This window comes from Trachypithecus francoisi, unplaced genomic scaffold (genome assembly GCF_009764315.1).
Source record: "Trachypithecus francoisi isolate TF-2019V2 unplaced genomic scaffold, Tfra_2.0 Lachesis_group20, whole genome shotgun sequence".
NCBI classification, from domain to species: Eukaryota; Metazoa; Chordata; class Mammalia; order Primates; family Cercopithecidae; genus Trachypithecus; species Trachypithecus francoisi.
The window spans coordinates 5,580,345-5,597,868 of NW_022681466.1; the positions used below are offsets into that span (position 1 = coordinate 5,580,345).

At 55.7% G+C, this 17,524-nt stretch overlaps 1 protein-coding gene across 1 annotated transcript in view; it reads left to right on the forward strand.

Moving 5' to 3' along the window:
• The first annotated feature begins 2,940 nt into the window (after positions 1-2,940).
• The window catches only part of TTYH2 (tweety family member 2), a 48,587-nt gene continuing 34,003 nt past the window's right edge, over positions 2,941-17,524 (forward strand). The window contains exons 1-2 of the mRNA XM_033182032.1: positions 2,941-3,134; positions 12,107-12,279. Coding sequence (XP_033037923.1) covers positions 3,006-3,134; positions 12,107-12,279 — 302 coding nt within the window. The 5' untranslated portion in view covers positions 2,941-3,005. The remainder of the gene's footprint in view (positions 3,135-12,106; positions 12,280-17,524) is intronic.

Genomic DNA, 17,524 nt, shown 5'->3' on the forward strand with positions numbered 1-17,524 from the left:
TGCTGTGCCACAGCAGATAGCCCCACTGGAACTGTGTCTACCTTTTCAAGTGTGGTGTACCGTGCACTTGGTATTGTGTTAGGCATTTAAACGCACTCAGGTTGTGAGGTGTAAGTGCCAGACTTTGAGTATCTGTAAGGATTGTGAGGGGGTGAGGTGGTTTTGAGTCTGGTTGGGGTCTTGTTTCCTCCGGGAGAGGGAGAGGGTGGGTACGTCGGCCCTCAAGCCCAGGTGTGGCACTGTGGGCAACTTTCAGCCTTCCCCGTTCTGTAAACATTTCAGATTCCCAAGGAAGAGTGAGCTTTTACCACGTGGGTTTTCTTTGTTCCCAGCACATCGTCCAGAGATTCATCCCAGCTCCTAGGAGACAGGCCATGAAGGGGTGTGTCCAGCCTTGTGTAGAGAAGGCCGCCTTTCATACAGTGCCTCCCAGCCCTGGCTTGTGACTCAGAGTCATCTGGGGCCCTTAGCCAGTTCACTAGGGTGGCCAGGGCTGACTGGAGGTTGTGAGTGCAGTGGTCTGGGGCATAGGTGTGTTTCCGAGCTCGCAGGTGGACCACTGTCTTGCTGGGGCTTCAGCAAGCCCCTAAGTGCTGCATAGCAGGTGAATGAGGGGGGACGGGGATGGACTACAGCTGCTGGTTTGCTGACTTGGCTCCAACTCCTTGCTGAGTCTCTGGGAGGTCTGTCCCTGTTCTGCCTCAGCTTTTTGACACCTCTGGGTCAGCAGGCCTCCGGGGAGGCCTCTAGAATGGTCGCTGTCTGTCTGGGGGCGGGTGGGCTGAGCAGGTTTGGATATTCCAGGCTGCATTCCGGTGGCTGTGAGAATAGCCCTGAGGGAGGGCCTTCACAGTTGGTTTCTTCCAGTGCCATGTGCAGGCCTCCAGCCTCCTGGGGCTCCCCTGCACTGGGTTCCAAGTCAGTCCTCTGTGACCACCCACTGCCTAGGAGGCAGGCCCTTCCCACTTGGGGGGCCTCTGAGGGCAGGGGCTATAAAGGCTGTTACCAGAGCCCTACCCGAAGAGTCCACTTTCCCCAGCAACTGCAGGGACTGAGTCAAGAGACCAAGACCTTTTAAAATGAGGTTTTCACCCAAAGAAGTTCCCTCCCCTGCCGCAGTCTCCAAGCTGATCGCCTGGCTTCTGCAGTTCTCCGGCTCCCCTCTCCTGTTCTGGAACTTTCTCGCTTCCCCTTCCACCAGTCCTAGTCCCAGATCTCACAGGGTCCTGTTCCCTCTGCACAGAGGCCTCCCCCAGCACCTCCCTCTTTGACTCCCGATCATCCTTCAGCTCATGTCACTGTCCTTTGGGAAACAGCCCCGATGCCCACCTTCCATCTCCTCCCTCCAGCAGGGACTCTGGCGTTTCGCAAGGGCTGTAATCGCTGTTTGCAGGATGCAAGCCCACCTCACCTCGCCTACTAGGCTGTAGATGCGGTGCAGGCGGGTACGTGTTTCATCCATTACTCTAGCTTCTAGAACAGAGAACATGCTCAAGAAAATGTGTTGAAAGACGCCCCGATGAGAAAAGAACGGCTGTTTCCAACTTCACGTGCCCCTCAGCTTTGGGCTCCTGCAGGGCCCCAGAACTGTGGGATCACAGCCACCAAGAGAGGCCCCGAGGCCAGGACTCCCTCTCATGGATACAGGGCCCTTGAGCACGGGGTGACTGGAGCCCCACCCCCCAGCAGCCACGTGTGTTTACCAGCCTTTCCAGCCTGCCCACATCCACCTGGTTCCTTCAGCCAGAACCCTGGGAGCCCCACCCCCATCCTCCTGGGGCTCCTTTCTCACCTACTTCTCTGCCGGGGTCGCTGTGCACCCCTCAGGCTGACTGCGCAGTGAGATCTCTACACCCAATCTGCCTCCACCCCATCGCTCCACCCCACCTACCCCTGACCCCTACTTGTCCTTCAGCCTGGGCTCCTGCCTCCGCTGGCCAGTCACACCAAGCAGTTTGTGGTCACAGGATGAGTGGGGGCCCTGTATGTGTGCAGAGTACCGAGGGCCCAGGGACGCAAGGCTCCCCAGTGGGCAACCTCCCCTGCCTTTGCTTTTCCCCAGAGCCCCTCCTGGCCTGCGTTCGGCACCTTCTCGGATACTATCATCACCCTCTGCAGTGCCTGCACTCGGGGTGAGGGTTTTTGTCGGCTGTTGTGACATCCCCGATGTAACAGTGCCTGGCACTTAGTAGGTGCTCAATAAATGTGTCGCGGCTGTTGTGACATCCCCGATGTAACAGTGCCTGGCACTTAGTAGGTGCTCAATAAATGTGCCGCTGCATGCGCTTCGGTCTCCCCGAATGCTCTCATCACTCTCCTACCTTCCCCACTACACAGCTCGAAGGCCCCCTCTTCCAGGAAACTCACCCTGTCCTAGTTGCCAGGAAGAATCAAGCAATTTTTCTCAGTCCTTAGGACACCTTGTCCTCACTCAGGCGCCCGGCAAGCAGCTTCAGTGAGTCGTTGGGGCAGATGTGCCGGGAGCTCCCAAGGGCAGGGACCGCGTCTTACTTCTCTTTTTAAGTCCACAGGGCTTGCACAATAGATGCCCAAAAAATGATTGAGAGTGAATTTAGAATGAGTGACCGAGTGGCTGAAGATTGCCTCCTTCCGTTCCCAGTCTGTCGGTTACTTACCCTGTGACAAACCTTTGGGATGGGCAGTCGCCCCTCTGGCCTGTGACTGCTGGCTGCCCCCACTGACACCTTATACCCTTGATCTGATCATAAATAAGCAGCAGCTCGGGGACCTCGAGACTGAAACCGATTTAGAGACTTCTGGGAGCTTTTTTCACGTCCCTCCTCCTATCCGGCCAGGACAGATCCCCGCCCAGAACTGGGACTGCAATCGCGGCGGGGCGGGGCCGGGGGGGGGAGGTGCGGGCCCAGGGAGAGGCGGGGCCGGGGGGGCGAGGCGGGGCCGGGGGGGCGGGGCGGGCGCGGGGGCCCGGGCTGGGAGTTGAGCGCAGCTGCCGCTCAGCGTGTGGGTCGCACTCGGGCCAAGCCATGCAGGCGGCGCGCGTGGACTACATCGCTCCCTGGTGGGTCGTGTGGCTGCACAGCGTTCCGCACCTCGGCCTGCGCCTGCAGCCCGTCAACAGCACCTTCAACCCTGGCGACGAGAGTTACCAGGAGGTGAGTTCGCGCCGCCCCAGACCCCAGCCACGCGCGCCCCAAGTCCCTGCACTACCCCCTCTCCCCTCGAGAGCCTGCACTTTCCCACGTGCCTCTCAGACCCCTTCTCTCCCCGCGCAGCCCTTTCCCGTCTCCCCTCTCCCCTTCTCCCCCACCCTCCCGGGCCCGTGGCCCGCGTCCCCTCCTGTCTGGGAACCTGGGGGCCCAGAAGACTGAAGAGATCAGAGTGAAGCGGGCGTGGGGAAGGGAAGAAGGGGCGCGAAACCGCCTGCAGGGGCAGGGGCTGAACGCCGAGCGGGCAGGTTGGCGCGGGGTAGGGATAGGGGCATTCGTGTCGGGGTAATCCTGGCGCTCTAGGTGCGAGGATGCTGAGGGGGTGCCCCGACGTTTTCGACCTTCTGGAGATTCCAAGAAGGGGGACTCTCTTTCCGAGGCTAAGTGGCCTGGGAAAGTTTGGCAGAAACTGAGTAGTCTCCCGAGTCGGTCTCCGCAGCACCCCTCCTCCCCAGTCCCGGCCTGCAGGGTGGGAGTCCCAGCTGGAAGGCTGCAGGGCTGGGGAAGCGGCGTGGGTCACTTCCCCTCTAGCGCAGAGAACCCACAGCTGCTTCTGCTTGTTCCAGGGAAGGAAGGTGGCCTCCGTCAGCCCATCTCACACTGTTGTCCTGAGGACCCCCTTGCATTGACAGCCTCTTTGTGTCCCCTGGTCCTAGACTGGCCCATTCCTGTTCCCCCACACCCCTCTCCCCACCCCACCACACCTTCTAAGCCCTGAATTTCTGGCCTAGGGCAGCCACTCCCGGCTTCCCCGCCCTTTCCCTGCTCTGCTGGCCCTTGGCGGGATTCTGCACCCCACAGACAGGGCCAGGGCTCCCCCAGACCTCCCTACCCAGACAAACAAAGCTGCAGAATCTCCCAGCCCGTCTCAGGTCTGGTCATGCCTGCTCTGGCCCCAGTAGCCCACCTGTGTCAGTTCCGTATGTTAGGTCAAAGATTCTGGGGCCAGTGGCCCAGGATGGGGTCCATTTGTTCAGAGCCAGGCGCCCATCTCAGGACTTTGACCCCCAGCGGCCTCTCCCTGTGTCAAGTTCTCCAGATACGGGACAGGTCAGGGCAAAGCAGGGCCTCTTGGAGGGAATACTGATCCAGTGTGAGGTGCCCAAGTGCCAGCGACAGGGAGTCTAATAATAACCCCTGGTGACCCGGCTGCCATCAGGCCCAGGCAGATGGTGCCTGCCCTACCAGAGGGAGGGGAGCATCAGGACCCCTTCCTGGGGTTCAGTGGGCACTCGCGAGCAAGATGGCAATCAGTGGGCACACCCGCCCTCCCTCCCCCAGACCCCAGCCTGTGGGAGTCCGTGTTCCCTGAGAATGTGATTGCCTGGGGATAGCTCCAGGGAATCTTCCTCTCCCAGAGAATGCATGAAAAGAGGCGGATATGATTTCAGAGACAGCTGTGTGTGTGTGTGTGTGTGTGTGTGTGTGTGTGTGTCCATGTGTCCCCATCCCAAACCCTGTGCCCCAGATCCCACACCCAGGGTCCCAGGGTCTCCAGCCACAGTTTTCTCTTCTCCACTGGAGGAAATCTAAACTCATTGCGTCAGGAAGACCCCTAGGTGGGGGTAAGGATGGTAAGGGGACTCCCTCAACCTGCTGGCCCCAGAGACAGTACTTATCTGCCCAGCAGCTGTGGCTGGTGGAGCCTGGGCCTGCCCACAGCCCCCTCAGTCCCATGGACAGGTGGCAGTTGAGCCAGAGGAACCTACTTCCAGCCTCTGCCCCTCCTCCCAGGATTCCAGCCCCAGCTCACTTTGTGCTGGGCATCAAATGGTTCCAGAGGGTGTCCCTTCCCATCGGCCACTGCTCCTGGGCAGCTGACACCAGCCCTGCCCACTGGCTCCTGGTCCCGCTCACCCCTCCCCACCACCCAGATCGCTGAGTAGGAGATGAGCGTGGTGGGCCAGGGCCGGAAGTCTGGCTCTAGGTGTTATTTAAGGCGGCTCCTATTTTGTTAAGTTCTCCTGTTGTGACCACAGGTCTCTCCTGGATGTCTTCTTTCCTCCTGAGCACCAGTCACTAACAGAGTCAGGTGGACCGTCAGTCATCCCAGTTCTCAGCAAGCTTGACTGGGGCAAGTGCCATGCCAGGAGTGGGGTGACCATGGTAACCAAGGCAGCGGGTCTTCAGGAGGAATTCCTGGGGATTCTCCGCGGCAGGGCTCTGGGCTCAGAGCTGTGGCAGACACCACGCAGTTTGAGGTGGGGGCTCTGCCCTCCAGTTGGCTGGGGTGGATTCCCAGTTCTTTCCATGTGTGACCACTGGTAGGTGTCTTAACCTCTCTGAGCCTTGCTCCCTTCATCTGCAAGAATTAGATGAGATATTCCACATATCATGCCTAGTACAGACAGCTCATACCACATAACAGGAGCTGGTGACACAGATCATTCAATGGAGTGGCTGTGAGGCTCAGCAGTGTCTCAGGACAGTACCCTGTGGGGGGATGGAGAGGAAGGAGATCTCTTCCACAGACTCTGATCGGGGGAGACTGAACAAAATGCCTGCAGCAAGGGCTTCAGCTCATGCCCCACATGTTCAAATGCACAGTGCTGGCTGGTGGTACAATGTGTGTGTGTGGTGGGGGGCTGGTGCGTGTGCATCAGAGACTAAGCAAAGTTGGAAACAAGCAGGTGCTGGCCTCGTGGGATGTGGGTGGTGCATGGGATTTCAAAGGCAAGGGGGTTCTTGGAAGTGCAGAGATGGTGAAGAGCAGGTCACCTGATGAGCTGGGATTTCCTGAGCAAATTCAGTGTTCCAGAACCTTCCTCAGGAGGTAGGGGCTCTCACTCACTTTCTGGGGTCTTTAGGAGCCGTGAAAGCCCCCAGTCCTCCTGATAGTTGATCCTCACCCCTTTTCCCGCAGTGATCTTGAGCCCAAGTCCTCACAAAGGCCACTTGGCCTGTGTCACCAGCCTTGTGGGGAGGCTACCCTCCGGTAAGCAGAGTCATGAGAGGTTAGCACCAAGGCAGGGCTGTGGATGAGGGTGCCCTGGCCCTGGCGGGCACCCGGTTCTGGGCTGCCAGATGTGGCTGTGTGTCTGGAAGGAAATCAGCCTAGACCTGCAGCCCGAGTCTTCTCACCTTTGACAGATGAGGGGGATTGGATTTGGAGACGATTCCTACTCCAAAGAGTTGGTAAAAGGACTGATGAGTTCATGGATTATGAAGCCTATGGCCAGTGTCTGGCACACTGGAAACTGCTACAATCGCCACTTGGGAAGGAGAAGACTGCAGCCGGCCAGGTGTCCATTGGGCGGTGTTGGGGACAAGGGAATGGGCACCTGGTACTGAATCCAGCACCGTCTCTCTGAGCAAATGAACGAGGCACTTCAGTGTCCTTGCCTGGGCATGAGCACCACCATCACCATCCAGCCAGCCCCTCAGGGGAGACCAGATGCTGATGAGCTCAGTACTTGAAACATCTTAGTGAGTTCCCACAGGCTGTGCAAATGTTAGTTATTGCTACTGTCAACAGGCAGGTGGCCACACGTGTGCTTCCTGTTCCAGCTTCCCTTGCCCGGGATCAGCCGACCAGCCGCTCTTTCAGGACATGTGTTAGGAGGCGGAGGAGATGTTGTTTAATTTTTTGTATATAGGCATGTATTTCCATGCATTTTCTCTTTGGTTGGTCTGGTTCATAGATTGGCCAAAGTACAGAGTGGAGGGTACAGAGTTGGGAACTAGACCAGTACTACAGGACTTCCTGCTTCTGACCTGGGGGCAGGTCTGAGGAAGAAGGACCAGGCAGCAAGCCCATCCCAGCCGAGATCTGAGAAGAGCTGAGGTTAAGATGAGGAAGCCCCGTTCATCCAGTATGAAATTGAGTCACGGTCATCAGACTGTCATGCCGCGCCTGGGAGAGGGCTTAATCTTTCCCAATGGGCCTGTGGGGGGAGCCTCTCCCTCTAGGTGCTCCTAGTTTCTCTCTCCCAGCCTCTCTCTGAGACCGGCTCACCTCTCTCCATGTCTTCTGGGGACCGGGGCTGTTGCCCTCTCCTCCACCCAGTGCAGAAGCCCCTTGGGTCCAGCTTTCGTGGTCACTGCGGCCCCCAGCTTGGGTCCCAGCTTGGGTCCCAGCTTGGCACTCTCCGCTCTGGGTTTTTCATGACACAGTGACAAATCAGAAATAATTGAAGTCTCTTTAATGAGGGGAGAAGCAGAGTCTGAGCACCAGTGTGGGAGCTGGGGGCCTGGTGTTGCTGTGGGAGAAGGAGGTGGCTGCAGGGCACAGTGGGAGGCGTGGGGTGGCGTGGGAAATTGTCTTGGCAAATCTCTGTCCATCTGAGCAGGGGGACCTGGAAGCAGAACTCTTGGCTCCCTCTTCCACTCCCCTCCACCTCCATGCACACGGGGACATGCAGCGTTAATTAGGAGCAAGAAAATAATTGCCCATTAGAGAGTAGCAGGTGACACCAAGCTGGCCCTGGGAGATGGCTCTGCTGAGGGAGGGGTGGGGAGCCTCCCCGCTCCTCTTTTCCCTCCTCCTTCCTCCTCCCTTGCCCACCTTCCTTCTTCTTTCCTCTTCCCTTCCCACTCCTTTTCCCCCTACACCCTCTCCCCCTGTCCCACCCACCACCCGTTTTTTCCTAGCACCTAGGTAGGGTTCCCAGGAGGGTTTGGGAAGTAACTCCCTAACAGAAGGCTTCCAAAGGCTGGGCAGGGTGGCTCACGCCTGTAATCTCAGCAGTTTGGGAGGCCAAGGAAGGAGGATCACATGAGCCCAGGAGTTGGAGACAAACCTGGCCAACATAGTGAGAGCCTGTCTGTATTTTTTTTTTTAACGGAAATTTAAAAAAAAAAAAAAAGGCCTCCGAGTTTGGATTTCCCAGGCCTCGCTTTCACTGGAGCTGCCTCGCTTTCACTGGAGCTGGACAGCATTATCAGTAACCTAATTGAGGCCAGCTGCCCAGCTTGGAGAGGCCCCAGACCACAGAGGCTCAGCGCCTGCTGAAGGGAGAGATCGAGAGGCTGGAGGAGACTTGAGAGAGTGAAATGGGGGAGCCGGCTGCATCACCCACAGCCTGATCCTTCTCGGATGAGCCTTCCTCGCTGGGTGGGGACATTGGTAGATTCAGGAGCTTTTCCCACTAGTGATAAAATGATAGTGGGGCTGTTCAGGAGGCAAACTCGAAGTAAAGGGTAGCTAGGGGCAGGCTGGACGGTAGCTGGGCTCTAGGCCACACAGGAGGTTTGTCTGGGGCTCCCTTACATTTTTTTGTCATTAGGAATAACTTGGTTGGGCCTGGTGGTTCACACCCATAATCTCAGCACTTTGGGAGGCCAAGACAGATGGATCACTTGAGGTCGGGAGTTCAAGACCAGCCTGGTCCTTTTGTGCTAAAAATACAAAAAAATTAGCTGAGCATGGTGGCACACATCTGTAATCCCAGCTACTCAGGAGGCTGAGGCAGGAAAATCGCTTGAACCTAGGAGGCGGAAGTTACAGTCAGTCGAGATCATGCCACTGCACTCCAGCCTGGTGACAGAGCAAGACTGCGTCTCAAAAAAAAAAACAAAAAACAAAAAAATTAGCTGGACATGATGGCACGTGCCTGTAATCCTGGCTACTCGGGAGGCTGAGGCAGGAGAATCGCTTGAACCTGGGAGGCGGAGGTTACAGTGAGCCAACATTGCACCACTGCACTCCAGCCTGGCGACAGAGCAAGACTCCATCTCAAAAAAAAAAATACAAAAATATTAGCTGGCCATGGTGGCACATGCCTATAATCCCAGCTACTCAGGAGGCTGAGGCAGGGGAATCACTTAAACCCGGGAGGCGGAGGTTGCAGTGAGCCAAGATTGCGCCACTGCACTCCAGCCTGGGTGACAGAGTAAGACACTGTCTCAAAGAAAAAAAAAAAAAGGAATAACTTGCAGGAACGAGTGTAATCTTAAGTGTGCTGCTCAATGAATTTATACCCTCGAACACCTGCGTGCATGGTGTGTGTGTGTGAGCAACACCATCCCAATCAAATCATATTCCTGATCCCCCAGAAGCCTCCTTCATGCTGCCTTGAAGTCAGCACCCTCCCAAAGGTAGCGATGATTCGATGATTCACATATCTCTGGCTGTTGATAAGTATCTCTGACTTTGAACTTCATATAAATTAATCCATACGGTCTCTGCTGTTCCGTGTCTGGCTTTCTCCCTCAACCTGACTTCTGGAATATTCATCCCAGAAATATCGTCATGTGTGGCTAGTTTCCTTTTCATGGCTGTGTAGTATTCTGAGACTATGACACATGTTCTGTATCTTTTCTCTTGTTGGACGTTTTTGTCCTTTTGGGTGTTGGCTGTGACTGCTATGTGAAGCTGCTGTAAACATTTGTGTATCTTCAGACGGACACAGCCCTCCTTTCTGTAAAGCAGAATTGCTGGGTCATGGCATGCATGTTGCACAATGGTTTGCAAATTGTTTTTTGGCTTGGTTTGGGGTTTTTCGGGGGAGGGTTGAGTTATTTTTTTTAAGGGTATGTTGTTGCCTAGCCCAGGCTAGACTCAAACTCCTGGGCTCAAGTGATCCTCCCATCCCAGCCTCCCAGTAGCTGGGATTACAAGTGTATGCCACCAGGCCTCGCTGGTTTACAAATGGTTAGGAGGATCCCTGGGCTTTAGCGGAGGGCCCTCAGGGGCTGCCAAGGGGCAGCCAGGACAAAACCTGACATTTCTGTCCACTCCTTACTCGGAGCTCTGTGTTTCAGGGCTCTGCTAAGCAAGTCAGTTCAAAGAAAACGTTAAGCTACTGGAAAAAATTTGAGAACTTCTGTGTGCTGCCCAGATTTTAATGGAATATATGTTGCCTGGGATCATCTCTAGAGGCGGGTCTGATTCACTGGCTCCAGGGTGGGGCTTGAGATTCGGCACCTCTCACAAGCTCCCAGAAGATGTCAGGGCCACAGGTCACGGGGTGGTAAATTTCACTTTGAGGAAAGAGGCTCTCAACTCCCAGCTGTCTTGGCCTCCTCTGCCTTGGCCTGGGCTGTAGGGCCCTCTGGCGAAGGGGCATGGACTGAGGACGAGAAGAGGGGCAGTGACTTTCCACCATCTCTTTCTACCCCTGGGCTTGCTGGGGTCAGTCCCAGGGACAGGCTGTGCTAATGAGTGGTCCAGGCAGGGAGAGCCCCAGCCCCAGCCCCCGTCACACTGTGAAGTCTTTGGGAGAGGGAGGTGCCCAGATCTGCTGGGCCCTGGCTTCCCAGCTGCCACCTTTTTTTTTTTTTTTGAGACAGGATCTCCCTCTGTCACCCAGGCTGGAGTGTAGTGGCGCAATCATGGTTCACTGCAGCCTCAACCTCCCAGTCTCAAGCGATCTTCCCACCTCAGCCTCCTGAGTAGCTAAGATTACAGGCACATGCCACCATGCCCAGCTTATTTTTTATTTTTTATTTTTTTGCAGAGACAGAGTCTCCCTATATTGCCCAGACTGGTCCTGAACTCCTGGGCTCAAGCAATCCTCTCACCTTGGCCTCTCAAAGTGCTGGGATTATAGGCGTGAGCCACCACACCTGGCAGAAAGCCACATTTTAAGTCAAACCCATCTGTTCCCCTCCCAAGTGAGCCATCTCTCCTGCCTTTTTCTGGGCTGCCCCCCCCGCTTCAGCTGAGAAGTCTGTCAGCCAAGAGTGACCAGCAGAGCAGCCCGTGCCAGAGGCCCGAAGGCCTGCCCGCATCTCACAGGGCTAGCAGCACGGCCTCCAGTAGGTGTCTGTCCCCCTGGAAAACGGCCCCAAAGCCTCGGACTGCAGAGCCCAGCCCTGATTTGTCAGGGCTGTCTCTGTGTGTGCCTGCCCCTGCACTAGTCTCATCTCCCCCTTAGACCGCAGGGTCCCGGAGTCCCCACTTTCTGCCAATTGCCACCTCCTGCATAGGGCTCCCTGAAACAGGCTTTCGCAGGCAGCCCCCCTGGGGCACTAGGGGTTCGGGACCAGGAACCCCTATCGGGGGTGCATGGGAAGCAGGGACGGCTGTCAGCTCAGGAGCCTGATTTAGAGCCAGGTCCAGCCCTGGCTGGCAACAGCCAATCCCAGTGCCATCTGGTGCCCATCTGGCAAAATCAAGAGATGAGTGAGCAGAGAGTGGCACCGGGCCTCCTGACAGACAGTGGCTCCCATTGCAGGACCCTGAGGTGCTAGGCAGGCCTCAGGCCCCTCCGACCCCCTCAGAATTCTGGCTTTGCTGCTGCTGCTGCTGGCGCTGGAGGTTCAGCTGTCCCTGTTGGGGTGCAGTGGAAGGGACTCCATAAGTTGCCTATCCTGACTGTCCCGCCCCCTCACGCATCCCCCAAGCATTGAAGCTGGCTTCTTGATTCTCAGGATGGACCCAACACCTAGAACAAGCTCTTCACATTCTGGGTAAAGGATGATGCCCAGACTGGGACAGTGGGGTCATTGCATGGAAGAGGTGACAGATACACAGGCCTGTCCTTTCAGGCCCTGTCTCAGTGGCACTTAGCGCCCGAGGCCTCTGGGTACTGTGTTCCTGGACGGCATCCCTCTCCTTGCCTGTCTCCCTAAGCCATAGAGCTCACCACCCACAGCCCTCCCTGCCCGCCGGGGATTCCTGCCTTGTCTCCTGAGTAACTCAGACTCTTCATCAGCAGGACCCGGTCCTTTTCTTCATCCAGGGACTGAACCAGAAACTGGGGACCAACTCTGACACCCTTCCCTCACTGACCACCAGGCCCACCACTCGGCCTCGTGCCCTCCGTCACTCCCACCCAAGTGCCTTAGCGCCTGGCCCTCTGTTTACAGAGTAGGAACTTGAACCATAGGTGGAGCTTGGAAGGGTGGATGAGAGACACAGCTCAGGTCCTATCTGCAGCCCAGGCGGTGGAGCACTCGGGGCTCGAGGGCAGGGCACTTCCAGAGCCCCGCACTGCAGGGATGAAGAGTGACAACAGGCCTCCGCTCTCTTCCAGTCGCTGCTGTTCCTGGGGCTGGTGGCCACGGTCTGCCTGGGCCTGAACCTCATCTTTCTTGTGGCTTACCTGGTCTGCGCATGCTGCTGCCGGCAGGACGATGCAGTACAGACCAAGCAGCGCCACTCCTGCTGCATCACCTGGACAGCCGTGGTGGCCGGGCTCGTCTGCTGGTGAGTGTCCCTAGGCTCTGGGTCTGGGGTATGCGGCTCACTCTGCAAGGGGCCAAGGACTGTCTGGCCATGTTCTCCTGACCGAGCTCTGGCTACCTTGATGGAAAAGCTTGTCCCCAAATGACTGTTGTCCCTTTTCTTACCAAGCATCAGGAATCAGATGCCCGGGGTAGTGATGGAGTCTCCAGAAAGGTCTCCCAAGTGGCCCCCCAAACCCTGCCCCAATGTGAGTTTGTCCTGTGCCCAGCAGCCTTGCAGGCAGCATTTCTGTGCCAACACTGGGCATCTCCAGTCTATGTCCCTGTCCCCTGCCAGCTGCTGCCCTGGGTCTGTGAGATCAGAAGATAGTCTGACTCCAGCACAAACCAATTCCATCTTCTTATAAGATCAATAGCTTTTAATATCATTAGCCAGTTCTTCTTTGCTTTGGATGAGGAAGTGAGAATTTCTTTATTTATAAGATGGGGTCTCACCCTGTTACCCAGGCCAGAGTGCAGTGGTGCAATCACAGCTCACTGCGGCCTCAAACTCTTAGGCTCAAACAATCCTCCCACCTCAGCCTCCCAAGTAGCTGGGACTACAGATGCACACCACCATGCCTGGGTTTTTTGTGTTTTTTGTTTGTTTATTTGTTTGTTTTTGGTAGAGACAGGGTTTCATCATGTTTCCCAGGCTGATCTCAAACTCCGGAGCTCAAGTGATCCACCTACCTCAGCCTCCAAAAGTGCTGGGATTACAGGCGTGAGCCACCACACCTGGGCTGAGACTATGTTGCTCAGGCTGGTCTTCAACTTCTGACTTCAGACGTTGCTCCCCACTCAGCCTCCCAAAGCACTGGGATTACAGGCATGAGCCACCATGCTGGGCCTTAAAGTGAGGATTTATAACTCCCATGCAGGAGTCCGTACCCAGCCTACCACACTGCCTGGCCACTCCACCTCAGCCAGCGTCCACAGGCATGCTGGCTGTTTTCAGGAGTTGTTGCATTTTTCTTGTTTTTAAATCTATAGACGCTTTTCCAGAAGCCTCTAGTGTCCACACAGAGATGCTTCTTGGGCGTCGTCACCCGAAAGAGTAGAGTCTCCCACTACCTAGCAGCAGGCTGGCAGCCAGGCAGGTCCTGGTCAGCCTGGGGGTGAGGATGCCTGGGCTCTCATACCCAGGCAGCTCACCTTGCCACTGTGATTTTCTTCTCTGTTGGAAGATGTTCTTGATCTTGTCCTGCCTGTAGTGTGAGGCTCACCTAAGCCAAAACGCAGGCGAGACGCTAAAGCAGCCTTGTGGGGTGGACAAAGCTCTAAGCACAAGGGGGGGATCAAGGCTGCTGCAATACATGGCTGGGGCTGAAATAAGAGACTCAGAGGACAGAGTTCTGGACAGGCCGGGAGGTCACGGACGAGTGTGGTTCCCAGTAGAGTGGAAGAGCTTTGGGAAGCGACCGTGGTGTTAAAAATCCTCCTGCATGGCTGGGCAGTGACTCACGCCTGTAATCCCAGCACTTTGGGAGGCCAAGGCGGGTGGATCACCTGAGCTCAGGAGTTCGAGATCACCTTGGGCAATATGGTAAGACCTCACCTCTACAAAAATGAGCCAGGCCTGGTAATGCATGCTTGTAGTCCCGACTGAGGCAGGAGGATGATGAGCCCAGGAGGCGGAGGCTACAGTGAGCCGTGATCGCTCTACCGCACTCTAGCCTGGATGACGTGAGACCCTGTCTCTTACACACACACACAGATACACACACGACAAACTTGTTTTTGAAGAATACTTTGGAACAGTAAGAATGGCGTGAGGAGTCCATTCTTCCAATAAGGAAGGATTATCAGCAGTGTAGGGGAATCTCAAAGTGGAAGGAATGTGCATGGCAGAATCCGTCCCACAACATTCTGGGCGTTACTTGTACTAGGCAAGAGGGCACCAGCAGTAAGAAAACAGGCACCAAGTCTGCTTTCATGATCTGTCAGCAGAAGCTGAGAATTGTGCACCAGTTTGCTCTGAATCATTACAACTAAGGAGAGAGGACCGGGCATCGTGGCTCATGCCTATAATCCCAGCACTTTGGGAGGCCAAGGTGGGTGGATCACTTGAGGTCAGGAGTTCGAGACCAGCCTGACCAACATGGTGAAACCCCATCTCTACTAAAAATACAAAATTAGCCGGGCATGGTGGCGGGTACCTGTAACCCCAGCTACTTGGGAGGCTGAGGCAGGAGAATTGCTTGAACCTGGGAGGTGGAAGTTGCAGTGAGCTGAGATTGTACCACTGCATTCTAGCCTGGGCAACAGAGTCTGTCTCAAAAAAAAAAAAAAAGAAGAAGAAGAAAAAGAAAATCCAAAAAACTAAGGAGAGAGCTCTGAAGGAAAGGAGCAGGCATAGAAGTGGATGGCCCACCTGAGTCCAGGCGTTGCTGGGTGACAAGGGCACCCAAACCCATAGGATGAGAAGGCATTAACTTGGCAAAGGTGGGGGCAGGGGAGGTGGAGACACCTCCAGGCAGAAGGAAGAGAAACATGCAAAGCCCCGAGGCAGGAGCGAGCATGGGGCTAAAGGAAGCCAATGTGGCCGGAGCAGAGGGAGCAGATGAGGGGGTTGGGGGCACTGCTGAGGGTCGGGGTGAGCAGTGAGTGGCAGTGGGATAGGGAGAGTGTCACGGGGTCAGAAGACACGGGGCAGATGGGATCCAAACCATGGAGCAACTCATAGGCTTTGTCAGGGGTTGGGGTCTTTATTCTAAGAGTCAGGGGAGCCACTGCGGGGCTCTGCAAAGAGGTAGGGTCACCGGATAACTCAGACTGAATGGAAGCAAGTCCGGAGGAGTATTCGGAACAGGGGGACTTGAATGTGAAGAAATGGCCGCCGGGCCACCGAAGAGCTCAGAGGCCTCATGAGGGCAGTGAGCGACCCTGGGATTAGCAACAGCAGGAGCCACCACCACCTGCAGGCCAGAGGGACACAGGGAGAGGCTATGTCACCAGCGAAGTTGGAGCCACACAGCCTGCCTATCAGCAGCTGCAGAACGAGGGGAGCAGGGCCCCCCTGGCTGCCTTACCACCACCTCCAGTCTCCTACCAGCACCTCCATCAGCAGAAGCCAGCTGGCAGGGGAGCCGGAGACATTCATTGTGAGGGATCAGCACCCTGTGATGGAGAACAGGGCAGGGGACAGAGGAGGGACAGGTCCAGGCAGAGGGTCTTAGACGCAGGCAAGAGTGAAACTCAAGCCATCAGGGAGGCCCAGTTGGAGAGTGGCGGGCTTACACCCACGCGTGGGCAGTGACCAGAGGGGAGTGCACGGAGGAAGAGTCGGCTAGGGAGGTTCGGGGAGGAGCTGCTGAAGTTGATCTGCAGGTTTCTGGCTTAAGCCCCCGGATGGGGTGGCGGTGCCATCCTCCAAGGCACGGGACATAGGCAGGGATCCGGAAGAGAAGCAGACAGTCACAGTTTGGTTATACACAGATTGAGTTTAAGGTGCCTTTGAAACATCCAAGCGGAGTTGGAGTTATAAAGCCGGAGTCATGAGCGTGGCCAGTGTGGAAGTCGCACGCACAGGTGGCCTGCTGTAGGAAGCACGGAGTGAGAAGGGGGCTGGGGCCAAGCCTGGAGGAAGCAGTGTTTCATGGCTGGGACGCAAAAGGTGCCTGTGAAGGAGACCAGGAAAGAGTGTCACACCAGGAAGGGCCGGGAGTGCCACAAGGGCACAGGAGTCACAGGGCGCCATGTTCCAGGAAGAGGACCTGGGGGCTGACTACTGCGTGTGGGAGGGGGGTTGGGAAGAGCCCTCAGGTTTAGTGGCAGGGGGGTCATCTGTCACCTTCATTGGAGCTGCGTCCACTGGGACACAGGAACAGCCAGATGGGTGAGTTATGGGAGGGGCAGGAAGGAGAGTCGGGACAGCAGCAGGAGAAGGGATGGAGGGAAAGGCTGGGGGACTGAGGTGGGAGGACACGTGAGCTCTGCTGATGTGGTTCCACCTGAAGGTGGGGGATTGGATCCACAGACCAACAAGGGGTTCCTGAAAAAGCAAAAGGGATACGAGGATACACCTCTTAGTGCTCCTCTATTTTAGGGGGAGGGTAGTGATTTTATGTTGGGGAAAGAGTGGTGTGAACACACCGGGGGAAGGCAACACCACCAACTCACTTATTCTTGTCAAGCAGAACAGTTTTTCCCATGGCCCAGGCAGGACCAATGACCCCAGGAGGGACCAGGAGACCCTCATTAAACAGCCAAGGCGATTTCTTTTTTCTTTTTTTTTTGAGATGGAGTCTCATTCTGTCGTCTAGGCTGGAGTGCAGTGACGTGATCTCAGCTCACTGCAACCTTTGCCTCCCAGGTTCAAGAGATTCTCCTGCCTCAGCCTCCCGAGTAGCTGGGATTACAGGCACTCACCACCACGCCTGGCTAATTTTTGTATTTTTAGTAGAGACGGGGTTTCGCCATGCTGGCCAGGCTGGTCTCGAACTCCTGATCTCAGGTGATCCACCCGCCTCAACCTCTCAAAGTGCTGGGATTACAGGCTTGAGCCCCAAGGTGATTTCTGATCCCCAAAGATGAGGCATAATTTCACAGCCCCTCCTGGGCCATCACTGATAAATCCACAGGGCCCGAGAGAATGAGAGGTTGGGAAAGCTCTTGGCTTCATATTGAATCCCCGGAAAACACTAAATCCTGACTCAGAGAGCTAGAAAAGGATGAACACACGCAGTCGATAAAAGGCTTCTCAGAGCACAATACAATTGGTTCATTTTCTTTTCAATAAAGTTACAAATTGGAGGATCATGGAAAGGCAATTCATGTAATGTATGAATATCTCAGCTGAGCACTCGGTGAAGCTCCTCACCTCTATGTGGATACTGTGGAAAAAAACAGGTTGCATTTTCCATGATGGTGCATTTGACTGGGTTCAAAGCTAGTTACACAACTTTGGTTGAATCCAATGAATATTGACTTAATGCAGTGGATTTCTAAACTGTAGAGGGGGTGTGTGTGAGAGAGAGAGACACGTGATTCATGCAGGAACCTCATTTTGTTAATGTCTCCCGCCCCCCCATCTTGGATGATGCGGGAACCTCATTTTAAAAGGCACATTCCCAGACCACACTGATGGAATGGGCCGGGCTGCTTATCTGCACTTAACAGGCTCCCCAAGTGATTCTGTTCCTGTGGTCTGAGGACCACATCCTGAAAAACACTGAATTAGGAGTCGAGGGCGCTCTGGAAGGAGGTTTCTTTTTTTCCTGTTTTTT